The 14,166-nt window shown below is 33.9% G+C and overlaps 1 protein-coding gene across 1 annotated transcript; it reads right to left on the reverse strand.

Moving 5' to 3' along the window:
* Nucleotides 1-369: 369 nt before the first annotated feature.
* LOC148233177 (uncharacterized) lies at nucleotides 370-13,403 on the reverse strand. The gene is made up of 11 exons (XM_088189777.1): nucleotides 13,212-13,403; nucleotides 5,091-5,786; nucleotides 4,788-5,019; nucleotides 3,056-3,173; nucleotides 2,657-2,986; nucleotides 2,447-2,583; nucleotides 2,133-2,272; nucleotides 1,917-2,064; nucleotides 1,710-1,849; nucleotides 1,534-1,638; nucleotides 370-1,461 (listed from the first exon to the last, which is right to left on the reverse strand). The coding sequence occupies exons 1-11, from the start codon at nucleotides 13,321-13,323 to the stop codon at nucleotides 656-658; spliced, it is 2,964 nt and encodes a 987-aa protein (XP_088045903.1). The 5' UTR covers nucleotides 13,324-13,403; the 3' UTR covers nucleotides 370-655.
* Nucleotides 13,404-14,166: the final 763 nt, after the last annotated feature.

A 14,166-nucleotide genomic window follows, 5' to 3' on the forward strand; every position in this document is an offset into this window, starting at 1 on the left:
TTTACACCCTGAGCAATGACGCATTGAATAAGCTGCATTCATACAATACACATTTTAAGAATGTAAATATACAACATCATTGATTGTAAATAACGATTGGTCCATTGTATAAAACTTGACACATTCGTATCACAATTAATTACGAGGATAAAACTATTGAATTTGGTCAGCTTTTACACTTTCCACTCCCGTAATTTTATACAAATTTAATTAATAATTTTACAACTTGTTTAGTAATAAAGTCTGTAGTGATATTAAGGGGATATGCCATCGTTTTACACCACTATGACTAATTTTGCGATGATAAAAATGTGTGCTTTTTAGCAAGAGTACCTATTTGTAGGTAATTTCTAAATAAAAAACTGTTAATTGCTATATTGAAAAAACACTAAATATTTTAATTTTTAAATTATAAAAAAATTACGGGACAGAAAGTGTATGAATCCAACTTATTTAACTTTGTTCATTACCAAGAATTGTTACAAATTATTTATTACATCCAAAAAATAAATACTACAGATTTAACAATAACTAAATGCAGACGCAAATTATACAATATATACACAATCACAAAAAATGTGAACACTAAACTAAGTGCACAGCAAATACACTTAACAAGCTTGCAATCTCACATCGATAAAAATAGTCAGCTTTTCTACGCAATTTTAAAACTAGACTCCTGATCTTTAACATCAGTCATCACAATATCAGTTGGCACCGATTGTTTTACGTCAGATTCTTGACTAATTTGCTGTTCGGACACTTTAGACGCACTATGAACACTTTTGATTTTATCACTTTCACCACTCGCCGCCGGATGATGTTTGGAACTGGACGAACGTCGATGGCCGTCTCCGTGGGAAGAACTTCGGTGAGAGTCGTGCGTTCGATGTTTGTGTTTACTTGACGACTCAGAGTGCTTCCGAGATCGATTCTTTTCACCTGAATGGGACGACTTTTTCGAATCCATCTCTTTTCTACTATCAGAACTTTTTGAAGAGTCCCCGCTCCATTTTCTACCTTCAGATACTCTCGACGTTTCCGTCGTCTTCTTCGGTTCACTCGCATGAAGCTTAATCATATCGTTCACTTTCTCTTCGCTATCCAAATTGGATAATTTCACAGATGAAACTTTCTTCTCTTTGTATTCCTCGGAGATGTAATCTTTCTTATCGCTGATTATATTATCAATTTTTTTTTCCAATGTGGATGTGTGCTTAGATGAAGTTTTATTTGCGGATTCCTTCACCTTTTCGCGAACTTTAGCCGTCACCGTTGACGTAGAAACCGAAACCTTTTTAGGAGTAGATACGCTCATTTTGTGAGGTTCTTGTATTTTTGATTTTTGTTTCTCAGATTTAGTATCAATTGATTTTCTTATAGTAGGACGAGTAGAACTTAATGCTCTCATTTCGATTTTATCTTTACTGTGACTTACAGCTATCTTTGACATCTTGACAACTATAAAAAAATAAATAAATAAATATTAACGTTATTCACTGATAACCGTTGAATTATATATGAATTACAAACCAGTATTATCGAGCAGAACTTGCGGAGGTGACACATCTCCAGGAACCCCTTCACTCGGTGAACTATCTGATTCGGGATAGTATTGCTTCAATCTCAAATGCCAAGCTATAATAGCAAAAATTATTAAGACACATCCAATATATATGTATTATTTATAGTAATTAGCAATTTCTCACCAATACTAATAACGGCTGAAACTGTTCTAAATTGATGAATGATATTTCTTGGAAGAAAATAAACATCGTTATCTCTCAGTGTGAATCTTGAATAACGAACTCCTTCACGTCTTAGTTGATTAAGTTTCGCATCCTCGAGCCTGATACAAAAAAATATGTTAAGTACTATATAAATTACAATTACACGATAATTGACAATCAACTAACCAGCTAACGCATTGTGTTATAGGTGGCTCGTGAAGATCTAATTGAAGAAGTTGAACTAGCTGTGTAAAATCAGCAGCGTGAAATGTTACAACGTCTTTTGTGATACGACCGGCTCCAGCGGCAGCTCCTTCTACAGCTTTCAGCACACCTATAAAAAATGATAATCAATTATAATATGTATTATGTGAAAATTTCTCTTTTTATACAAACACTAACCAACAGCAGCTGTTGTACTACGATCCAATCCGTGACCAACATGATCAGCATGGGCTCGTGTTCTGTCTTCAAAGAGAGTTTCTCTAGCTTCACTCCATCTTGGTAAATACTGAAGGTTCCTCAATTCATTAATGCCAGCCCTATTAAAAGATACAAAAATCAAGGATTAAAATACAACTATTAAAATATACATGTAAGTTGGTGCTCTATTATGACATATTTATCAGTCGTCATAAACACGTTTATCACAACAAAATATTCCTTGAAGCAATCAAGTAAACAAGATAAAGCATAAAAAAATACAAGTACATTACCGTCTTTTCTTGATGGGACTCTTTCCAAGCTCAGCAGTGGGCACCAACTGTTCGCCGGGTCTTATCCATAAAATTGGTCCATCGTTACTCTCGCGTGGATGCATTTCAACTGCCGACATCGCACCCCATGGCATAGTCTTAAATTGAAAATGAAACTTATCAATACATATTCAACGATAAGATGATCTAAAATATACATGATATTCTCACTAGTTTCAAAAACGGAGATGACTCCAACATGGTCAAAATGTCGGGGAAATATCCGCCCACTTCCTCGTGTACGGTTCCGACTAAAGATATCTGATGAAGAGGTCCGCAACGAAACGTCCCGGCCGCATAAGTACTCATTACTTGTTGATAATACTGGTTCATGGTCGTCGTTTCTATGTCACTATTTCGTACTAGAGCCCCCGCTTTCACTGTGAGACTCGGATACATCTGATTCATATACTGTAAGAGACAAGGGATGGGAGCTGCAGCGCCACGGACAACGCCTGCTGTGAAACGAGCCCACCCATCAGAGTCTTCGCTGAATACCAACTGTTAAAAAATTTATTATTATTTCATTGATATAAAAAAAATCATAATCAATAAATTTGTTTAACAAACCTTTAAAAACTCCTCAGATAGAGCGTTCTGCTGATGTGGTGAAAGCATATCGACGTCTTTCTGTTGCAAATAAAGGACAGAACCTCCTCCGTTTGGATGCGTTTCGTTATAAATTAATCTATTAGGGGAAAAAATAACTCAATTAGTAAACATAGTACTTCATTAACTGCTTAAGGACCGACGTTCGCACATGTGCGAATTTTTCCTTTGCGTTTAGTAATTTACTTAGTAATATTTCAATATTCTAATTCATATTTTGTTTTATTTCTCAGAATTTAAAACAATCCGGAAAGATGGAATTCTGTGTTATCAATCATTTTTTATACTGTTCAATTTTATAAAAAACGGGTGCGATTTAACATGGACTTATTTTAAGAGATATATGCATATGAATATATACTTTGTTCCATAAAATGAATTGTTTGTGCATTTATGTAAGGTAAAACTTGAATTTTTTGTTTAAAAAAGGATTCGTTTAAGAGGGTTATTCATGGGGTGTTCACTTTTCTGATTGATACTCGCTCTCACCTAATCAGTCCAACAGTAATGCACAAACAATTCGTTTTATGCAACAATTATTTAATATATTGCTCATTGAAATTGTTCTCTAAAAAAAATAAAGACAGTTCATTAATGAACATTGCTCTCACTGAAATTGTCTGAAATAACGTGAGTAAAATAGCTTACGCCGTATATTAGGAGCCCGTAAGCCTTATGGTCTCCTAAGTATAGTTGGAATCAAACCAATAAGCAAATGTTTATCCAAGTCAAATGTATCAATGCGAAAACGAAAATCAATATCGGTGCTTGTGCCACACAAGGCAATATCTTAGGTCTGACCCCATATTCAATATATACAGTAAACCATCCAAAAGTGTTTAATGTTACAATAAAGTAACCTAAGCAGGCAATTCAGTCATACATTGCTTCAAACATGATCTAACTATTGCCAAGTCACACATTATTTTTATGATTTGCTTTTTCATGATTCACGGTATGTGAAAATAATATGTGTAAAAGCCAGACTGAGCACAAGATACCTTGCCTAATAGTATAGTTTTGGTTTCACATACAAATCCCCTTCTTAATAGTGTAATAAAAGTATACAGTACATGTACAATTGTATCCATGAACAATGAGTCAATCTTCAAAATATGGCAGAGTGCAGTCAGATGAGCAGATTTTTACAGCCAGTTTGATGTTATTTGGTCAAACCGGCCTTAGCACTTTGATCCTTATGTAATATTTTGACATCTTACAAACTGCATAACTAGATAAAAACTCAAGTAAATGAGTCAAGGTGTTTTGATAAACTTGTTCCGAGTTTATCATGATATATTATATAATTTGGATTATGCTCCATAAAAGGAAGCATTTGCAGATGTCTAAGAAATTGTATTATGGAGGGAAAGACTTGCATACAAATTCAGTCAGATCTGAATCAAGTGTAGTCATCTATCTATACTACTTTAGCAAAATAATTAAGATTAAGAACCTATTGCATCACACCTAGCAGTAGCAAAACCAGAAAGAACAAAGTTAACATTTAAAAATTATTAATAAACCAAAACTGATTAAATGAAAAAATCTACAAGGACACTTAAACTGATCCGAAAAAGAAAATTTCAAGATTCCAACTGTTTACAAAGATTATAAATGGTACCATAATCTAATATGCAAACTATTGCCACTCTACTCTATTTGATTTACATTTAATTAAACACTTAATCACCTGTGATATTTATAGCCATGCACTGAAATTATAGCGCCGATAGGTGACCAATTGTCCGGAGGAGCCACTGATTCGGTTTGCCTTCTACATTGGACACCAATAGAGCACCGTCGAACGCGCGCTCTTCGCCTACATCTTCTGCATGAAGTAGAACTGGTGTCTTCCTTTGAAGACTTTTCACAATCCGGATCTGGTTTGATGTGCTTCATAACCATGTCGGCCAATTTAAAAGCTGTTACAATTAAAAATTATCATGAATATTTTTATCTTAATGAGAACAGTATATAAAAATTGTAGATTTACCGGGTGGGAATTGAATATTCATCGGTTTCATTTCTTTATCTTTGGAGACGTGGAATGAGTCCGAGTGTCGTTTTTTATTAGTATTTTTGATACTGCTTGCATCCAAAGTTGTGCTGGATGGCTGCATCTTGTTCTGTTTCATCTTGATGGGCAGTTCGAGGTTGCCGTAGCACGGCAGCTGTCGTATTTTGGGCACCGGGTTGAATTTGACGGGGCTCACAAGACACGAAGACTTCTTGTGGACACACACAAAGCGACCGAGGACGGTCGGCGGGGTCAAAACGTTGGCCCTGGACACTTTAGGATACTTGAGCTGCAGCTGCGACTGCAAGTGTCCGTTTATGATTTTAATCTGCTTAGTGACCGATCCAAGTATTTTAAAAAGTACGTGATCTACGATTATGATATTGTTTAATTTGTACTGTTTGCATGCAACGTCCAAGTCGATCAACCAAAATGTGAGCGCAATGTCCAAACTTATTCTAGATATATAGGAAATGCTTGGCTCCAAACTCCCATTTGTATGGTACAGAGGCAGGTTACGACCAGCATATAACACTTCAAACGCCTTGGCTCCAAATCCTCCGGTGTCGAACACAGGCCACAGAGTAATTTTCTTCTGTAACTTGGACTGTGATGCCACAAGGAGGTGACTGCCTTCGCCGTTTTCTGAAGGTTCTCGTTTACGTTTTCTTCCTGAAAAAATAAATATTTTTATGGATTAAAATACAACAAAACAACATAGGAAATATTTAGTAGTAAGATATTGTTGCAAAGACCTCAAAGTTAAGAATACAAATAATAAGTAACTAGTTACAGTATAGAGCAAATTGTATATATACTAATGGTAAAGATATTGAATCTTAGCACTAATTAATTTTTGATTTGCCTTATATTTACAAAGTAATATTGGCTCACATTTGAATTTGTAAAACCAACACAAACATCATATTAATCTTATCTAGACTTATGAATCATAATTTTTGTATTGAAAAGGTGAGTAGAGCCATTTCAACGCCATCTATATTTATATATTTTTAGAAAGAAAACTTGTCTCTTGACAAATATAAATATTTCATGTCGAAAATATTGTCAGATAACAAAAGGACAGCAAAGATTTCTTACAGATTAGGCTAAGTTCCATTGCCAATAATAAGAGAAATTATATGAAAGTTTGTACTGAAACAGTAGTAAACAAATACAGGCCTTTCTATGCCCGAGGAGCATATTAACCACTTCACCCTTTTATACGCACGGGCGCGTTCAAAATGTTTTTGGCGTTAGACGCATGCACGCACGGGCGCGTGTGAACTCTATATTTAAAAAAAAACGCTCTGCGTAATACCTTGCGTTACTACGCATTCTCTCATGTATGCGTTTGTATCGAAGACATTTGATCCTCATAAATTAAATAAAAAAAAAATTATACTTTTCGACAGGGGTGGCCAACCCGCGGCTTGCTTTGAACATTTTTATTTATATATTTTTATATTTAATTTTTAGTGTTATATATTTTTTACAATTAACGTTTAGTATCATTATTATTATATTATCTATGCTTACACGTAAGAATAATAGTAAACACAATAATAATAACTCATTACGTTTTAATTTTTTCGCTCCAAAAAATGTCTATAGTGTATCAAAATCAAAAATATGGGGATATATAATTTTATATGTGGCTCGCATTTCCGCTATGATGCATTTCCAAAGTGCACTTCCATGGACTGCGGAAATTATCAAAGACAATTCGAATATATTTGCTTTATTTCTGGATGTCATCATAAATTAGGTAACAAAACAGAAACTGTAAGTTTCAAATATTTTCTCAGAGGATCTATTCATTCAGAACTGCGTATTATAACCAGATGGTAAAATATATTCGTGTAAAATCCACAAATATCAGAACCAAAATTTAGTTTGTTTGACGCGAATGGGGAAAAAATTAGAAGAGACACACAATACCATTGTCCAGAATGCATGGTTGCTTTATGCGTTACACCTTTTTTCAAAAATCACCATACTGTATTATAAGATAATTTTTTTTATTTGACAATAAACATTACGTATACATACACACACATACATATGTATTTCTATGTTATGTTTAGAGTTTGGATGAAAAGAAACAGCAAAGAAGGCAACTTCTAATTTTTATTAATTTTTTTTTAAAAAGTGTAATAATAATAATTATAATGAATAAATAATTTTAAACTGATTTTTTTCATCATTCTCATAACACATCGCATAATAAATCGCAATAAAAAAAGGTGATTATTTTTGACCATTTTTTTAAAATAATCCCGAGGATGAAGTGGTTAAACAAAAACCTCCAGTGCTTCATATTTATGTAGGAAGTGAATATTTCGAAAAGATTTTAAGAATATGAAATAAATTTATCTGACATGTTCACATCGAGTTGCACATGTGTGTATTTTGAGTACCCATCTGACCTGTGCTCTTTAGCTGTGACAATTGAATAATTGTTCCCAACAAAGGCGAAATGCCGATTTACTCAGTACAATAAACCAGACAAATTTATCTTAGCATCGGACGACAAAGGCAAATATCTTAGTGAAACCCGTATATACATAAAACGTATCTTTGAGCGAATTCATAGCTTTCAAACTTTTAAGCCACATAGGCTATGAACATACAATTACAGACAATTTGTCTACTAGCGTTTCACTCTAGTTTAGACTACATACGTGTAAACAAAAAGAAATTGACAAAATTTCACAAAGGCTAAGAAGGATAATATGATCCGACTTCATACTTGATTCATAAATCAGATTATTGCATTCTCACAATTTATAAAAACAAACCAAAAAGTTTAAATCATAAATTTATAAAAATAAAAAACAACCAGTAACATGTATATTATATATAATTATGTTTGTTGACAAATATAATTAAAATATGTTTTTTTTAGTTTAAAAGGCTCAGAAAAAAACATGGGCAAGGAGTTTGGGTTCAACAAAGTCTATCACCATCGGCCTTGGATCAACATACGACAATTTGTTTTTTGCTGCTAAGCAAGTATGAAACTGATCCATTTTTGAGACGAATTGTTACCGGAGACAAAAAATTGATCCTTCATAGCAATACACATAAAAAACAACAGCTTTCTAAATGCCAAACGTCAGTTTCAACATCTCGACTATCTTTGACTTTAAAAGAGGTTATTTTATGTGTCTGGTGGGATATTTCGGGTGTTTGTCATTATGAATTATTAAAACCTAGTCAGACCATCACAGTCAAACTATATTGTACTCAATTGAAGATTAAAGGGAGAATTATTAAAAATAAAACGATCATTCCTAGTTTATAATCAACGGCGCATCTTACAACACAACAGTGCAAAACCGCACGCAGCATACGACATAACGAATCATAATTTCATTTAAAATGAGTACGTTTACATTGTGTTTCTAGGTTAACTACTCACTTCACGGTGTACTTATTGCCAGACCCTAATAAATCCCTAATTATTTTTTTACAAATCATTATTAGACAATGGGGATACTGATTCTTTTCATCCTCAAGATGACTTTTTCTTTTGTCAATGTAGCTGTGATTGAAATGATTTTTACTTTTACGGCTTAGTTTTGAGAATTAGAAAGCGTGCAGGCAAGGCTGGCGTGATCTGTGAACCATTGTTGGGCATGGTAAAACACACTTGCCAAAAGGGATAATGTATTTTTTGAGTACCGAGGGTTATGCTCCTTCCAATCGGTCTATGACAATATACAGATGTAACTTTGTATAAATTTGTCATAGGTCTGAAATATTCAGTGTTAGTATTTTGTAATCTTCTGAGCTGATTGATTGTCTTCAGGTTGCTGTTTCCGTGCTTCCCAAATTTTTTTTGTAAGTATATATCCAAAACAATATTTTTTGCAATATTTACACAGAATGAATGCAACGCATGTGACAGTTAAAAATTTATGTAGGAGAATAATAGGTGTTTCCATAAATTATATATGGATAATTTCTTTTCTCCTCTTCTCTTTTTTCTGTGGAACAGTAATAAATCGAAAAAATTTACAAGGACATTTTGACAAATGGACCCTAAGATTAAAAAGGGGAGACTTTGGCCGTTATCTCACTAGGACACCACAGCGACGTAGCCAGAAGTATATAATTGTATGGCGTGTATCTGACCCGGTGACGGCTTGGGGATGTCACCAAGTTCAAATCGTCCATACAATTATATACAGTGGCGTCTCAGTAAGATAGCAGCTTTACGATCACAGACACTGTAATGGTATTTGGCCAGAAATTATTCAAAATTATACGAAGAATATGGGAAAAATATTGATAAAGCAGACAGAACGGCCAACGTTAATACGATTGCTCGACGATCGTGGAAGTGGACGAAGAAACTGTTCTTCCACTTCTTTAATGTGACTATTCTAAATAGTAACATAATATCAAAATCCATAGACAATAAAGAATATCACAAAGCTTTCCGTTTGTTAGTTCGTGAAATAGTGGGACTAAAAAGACAAATACAGTACTGAAGGCTGCAGAAAAATCTATTGTGAGATTAGAGGTAAAACGCTCCGAATATTGACATGAAAAGATCAAAAGCAAACTTAAGGTACGCCTATGTTAAAAAAAATAATCAAATTATACGTTCAATGTATAGACGCCTATCGATAAATGTTTCAAGAAATGGCACACTCGAAAAAAAATGTAAATAAATAAATTTTAAGTTTTAATTTTTATAGAAAATAAAAAAATTAAATATAGAGTAATTATAATAACTTTGAAACCATCTTATTTATAATATTTTTTATTTTACCCAAATGTGTTTACTGATATTTTTATGACTGACCAACATCGATAAACCGACAAAATGCTTGGGCAGCGAACTACTACCAGTGCGCACGGGTGGATAAAGGTTAAAACACTAATTGAAATCAATTTGGAAATCTACAAAAAGGGAAGAGATTATTTCATTCAGTGTTCTTTTACACAAATTTTTGAATAAAATAAATTTTGCATTAAAAATTTCACAAAAGGAAATGCATTGTTGGACGAAGCGATAGAAGTGTTAAATCATATTAAAAACAATATAGACATAATAAGAAGTTCATACTAAGAAATAAAATGTGAAGTGAAAGACTTGTCAAAAAAGTTGGGACTAGATAGTGATTTCCAAATGAAATGGAAAAAACAATCAAATGACATTTTGATGAACTCAGTTGAGTTTATTTTCAAAACGAAGAGCAATTATTTAAAGTTTATGTATTTTATTAAAATTATTGATAAGATTTTAATGCAAACAAATGAACGTTTTATTGCATGACAAACAATTAAAAAATATTTTAGTTTTTTGGAACCTAATAAAATTGTTAAAATGTCAGATGCGAACATTTTAAATCGGTGCTCAACACTAAAAGACAAATATCTTGAAGTGTACGGACCAATTAAAATTTCAAATAATTCAAGTAATAACATTATTAACTCAACGATGTAGTAGATAAAACGGTTTTCGGGCTTATTAATTTCAAAAAATAATTGTATGGAAAGCGAATTCTCAGAAGTGTATACAGCCTTATTATTTTTTACTTTGCCAGTTAGGCCGGGACTACAGATTTACGATTGCAGTTAAATCGAACGCGACTGTTGCCCACGCACGCTCAGTTATAACTGCGTCTCTCTTAGTTCTCAGTGGACGCTCGTGCGAACATGTCAATGGATGCGCTTATTCCTGAGATTAATGATTTTCATATTTTTTTGATTAATTTTTATAATTAGATCTGTCTGGGATTATTCATTTTGTTAACAATTATTTTTCTGTTGGCATTGGAATCGATGTTTGTATATACTAGAACTAACTTGTCATAGATCGAAAAACGGACGATTTCTCATTCAGACGTTCAATAAAACTACGCAGTTCAGACTGCACAGATAATTCGCTGCGATTTTTCGTTACGTTTGTAGCCGGCTTTACTGTAGTTAGTGTAGAACGTACATTTAGTAAATTAAAATGAAGATTATAAGAGAACTTCAATCAATCAAAATCTCCGTGAACTCACTATTTTAGCAAGGCAACAATTTAATGTTCAGAATTTAAATCAACTTTGGTTCAAAACAAAAATCAAATCTCGGTTAGAATTTTATTAATAGCCTGGTCATAATTACATTATTCAGGGTCAGAATAAATATCAAATGGATAGAATAAAAATAATGAATGGTCATAATTATATTATTCAGGGTCAGAATAAGTACAAAATGGTTAGAATAAAAATATAGTATGATCAAAATTAAAATATAAATAAAAAATATATTATAACGTTAATATATATAAATGGGCAATAAATTATTTATATTGGAAATATCTTATAAAATATCTCACTCGCACCAAAACGGTTAGTCAGAACATTGAACATCCCATGAATAACTCTCCACGAATCTATTTAATTGTAGTAGGATGCAAAGGTATTCAGAGCGACGAATGAAGCGGGAATAACGACAGAGCAGAGAGCACGATTGACATCTGACAATGTTGCGGACCCAACCAAACATGTTGATGATGACCGTATTACTACGCTGACCATTTGTCAACATAAAACTGACCTCGAGGTTAAAATACAAATCATATAATATAAATACTGACCAATAAACTGTAATAAATACTGACTGAAAAACATAAATCCTACAATCTGTCAAAATAATTATATTTAATATTTATTCTGGCCAATGTATTCTGACCCATGTAATATAAATTCTAACCCGAAAAATACGAGCCTATATACAATTGAGCATGAAGAAGCCCAAAAAATGTCATAAGACGTGATTGCAGAATTTGCAAATGTAAAAGTGAGGAAGAGGGACTTTTAAGTTTATGTATTTCATTTTTGTAACAAAAAATAGAGAGTCCTTTGGTAATTTTTGCATGTGTGCCAAATTTTTCTAGTTACGCTACTGATTGATACATTAAGCCTACTTATCGAACAGCATAAATGTAGATCAGGAGACCAAGTAACATTAATAAATAATTACTATTTAATCCGCTTGATGGCGGAGTATTGCTATTTTGTACTGCACAAAAATATTATTTAAATAAAATTTTGTTTTGATCGTGATACCTAGAATTTTTGTGAATTATTATTTACTAACAAAAAAGCAAAAGCAGGTCGAAAAAATGTATATAATGAGAAAGTAATTCTGTAGATTTAGAGAGAAATATCGCGCTGGATGAGCATTAAACATTTTCAAAAGCTTGGGTTATTGGCGAAGCTCGATACTTGGGTGCTTGACTGGCCGTTTGTAAGCAACTTTACTTAAACGCATTGGTGGTGATGAAAAGTGGAACGTTAGTCGAATTACAGAGGCTCAAAGGTATAGAAGGTTACCGTTTACTACAAGCTGCTGCTAGCAAATCAAACAAACTTAAAAAAGTAGCCGACAGGAAGAAGCCAGAGGTAGCCAATATAAAAGGAATTATGTTCCACCATGACGATGCCAGACCAAACGTTTCTAAGGAGTCTCGACTGAGATGTCAAAATGCATCCACCATATAGTCTGGACCCTGCGCCATTAGACTTGCTTTGCAGAATTAATTGTGTAAATCGACTGATTTCAACTCCGCTTGGATCAGGTTTTCAAGAGTTGTTCAAGAGAGAAATCCTTTAGATACCAGAAAGAAGGAAGAGGGTCATCAACCAAAATGAAATGTACATAATTGATGAAACTTATTTCTGAATTTACAAATAAATTACTTTTACACTAAAAACCGGGATGAATATATATCACTAGGTAATATAAGTAGATCTTGACAAAAATGGACTTGGTCTACTTTTACATGTGATATTAATAAAAAATTAGAAATTTTCCAATATTGTTACTCAGAACAAGATCGTGAGACGAGTTGAACTTTAATCAAAAAAAATAGAACAAAAGAGTGTTGTAATGAAAAATATCATATAGGATGAACGCTTCCATCGATGGGGAAGGTGGGGGGGGAGGCGTGTTTAGAGCGTATCGTCAATATAGCTCCAAAATGGCGTTCGAAGTGGGCAAATAGTCAACGGGGCCTTCGATATTACGCTAGAGATGAAAGGGGCTCTATTGCGTGCGAGGGCGTCGCCGCAGGGGCCCCGTCGTCACCTGCGTAGTGATGGTCCTTGGGCGCGTACAGTCCCTGGAGCGACAGCTGCCTGTAGTCGTGCATGACGCGGCGCCGCTTTCCCGGCGGCTCCGCCCCTGCTCCCTCAGCCATGGCCCGCGCGAAGCGACACCAAAACACGGCGACGACCGAGCACCGCCGCCGCCACTGTTGCCAGCGCCGCACGCTACCGTGCGGCCATTGCCTACAAACACGTCTCTTATGGCCAAAAATATATTTTAAATTGCTAAATTTATATATAATCGATTGTTTTTTAGCTATATAAATATTTTATTATTCATTAAAACTAATGCTTTAACGCAATTCGGAGAGTAAATTTTTTTTTGACAACTTTATTTATTTAATCATTTGGGGCCTATAAAATATGTTTTTTAATACTAATAAATAATAATTTAAAATTGGTCACATGTGTGTAAACATTAATTGCCACATGATCTTATTTAAATTATATATTCTACAAAGGTAGTGATTAAATTGCTTTGTCAACAAAATATAACCCTTTTATTCATTTAAGAAATTGATATGCCTAAAAACATTTTTTTTATTTTTACCAAACTACGTAGACTCTTATATATTACTTATCAGCTCATTAGCGGTCGTATTGCAAAAGCTTTCACAAAGTTTGTTTCACACTGTCACAATTCCGCTGACCCCCCCCCCCACACACACACACTAAACCTGTAACATAATTTATGGAAGACGTTTTACACGAAAACTTATAACTCGGTCGATCGACGAAATAATAATCTTCTCTTTAGCCGACCTCGAGAGTCAGCTGATATCTACCAAAACTACACTGCTACACTGCACCATCTTCGAGCTGTGGACGTGTTGGTACGTCAACGCCAAAGAACGATCCTGGGTTTGATGCACCCTGATATCGATCATCAAACCATCAGTGTTTGCAGGCACATCTAAACGTGAGTGAAAAAAACT

Source organism: Plectrocnemia conspersa, unplaced genomic scaffold, assembly GCF_051122295.1.
Source record: "Plectrocnemia conspersa isolate PC_06_02 unplaced genomic scaffold, ASM5112229v1 ptg000008l, whole genome shotgun sequence".
Classification (NCBI taxonomy): domain Eukaryota; kingdom Metazoa; phylum Arthropoda; class Insecta; order Trichoptera; family Polycentropodidae; genus Plectrocnemia; species Plectrocnemia conspersa.

Excerpts from the sequence above, each read along its gene's own strand:
- LOC148233177 (XM_088189777.1), bottom strand. The coding sequence starts at position 13,323 with ATGGCTGAGGGAGCAGGGGCGGAGCCGCCGGGAAAGCGGCGCCGCGTC. Across the intron at positions 5,787-13,211 it reads CAAGGACCATCACTACGCAG|GAAGAAAACGTAAACGAGAA; the intron begins GTGACGACGGGG and ends TTATTTTTTCAG. Across the intron at positions 2,987-3,055 it reads TATCTGAGGAGTTTTTAAAG|TTGGTATTCAGCGAAGACTC; the intron begins GTTTGTTAAACA and ends ATTTTTTAACAG.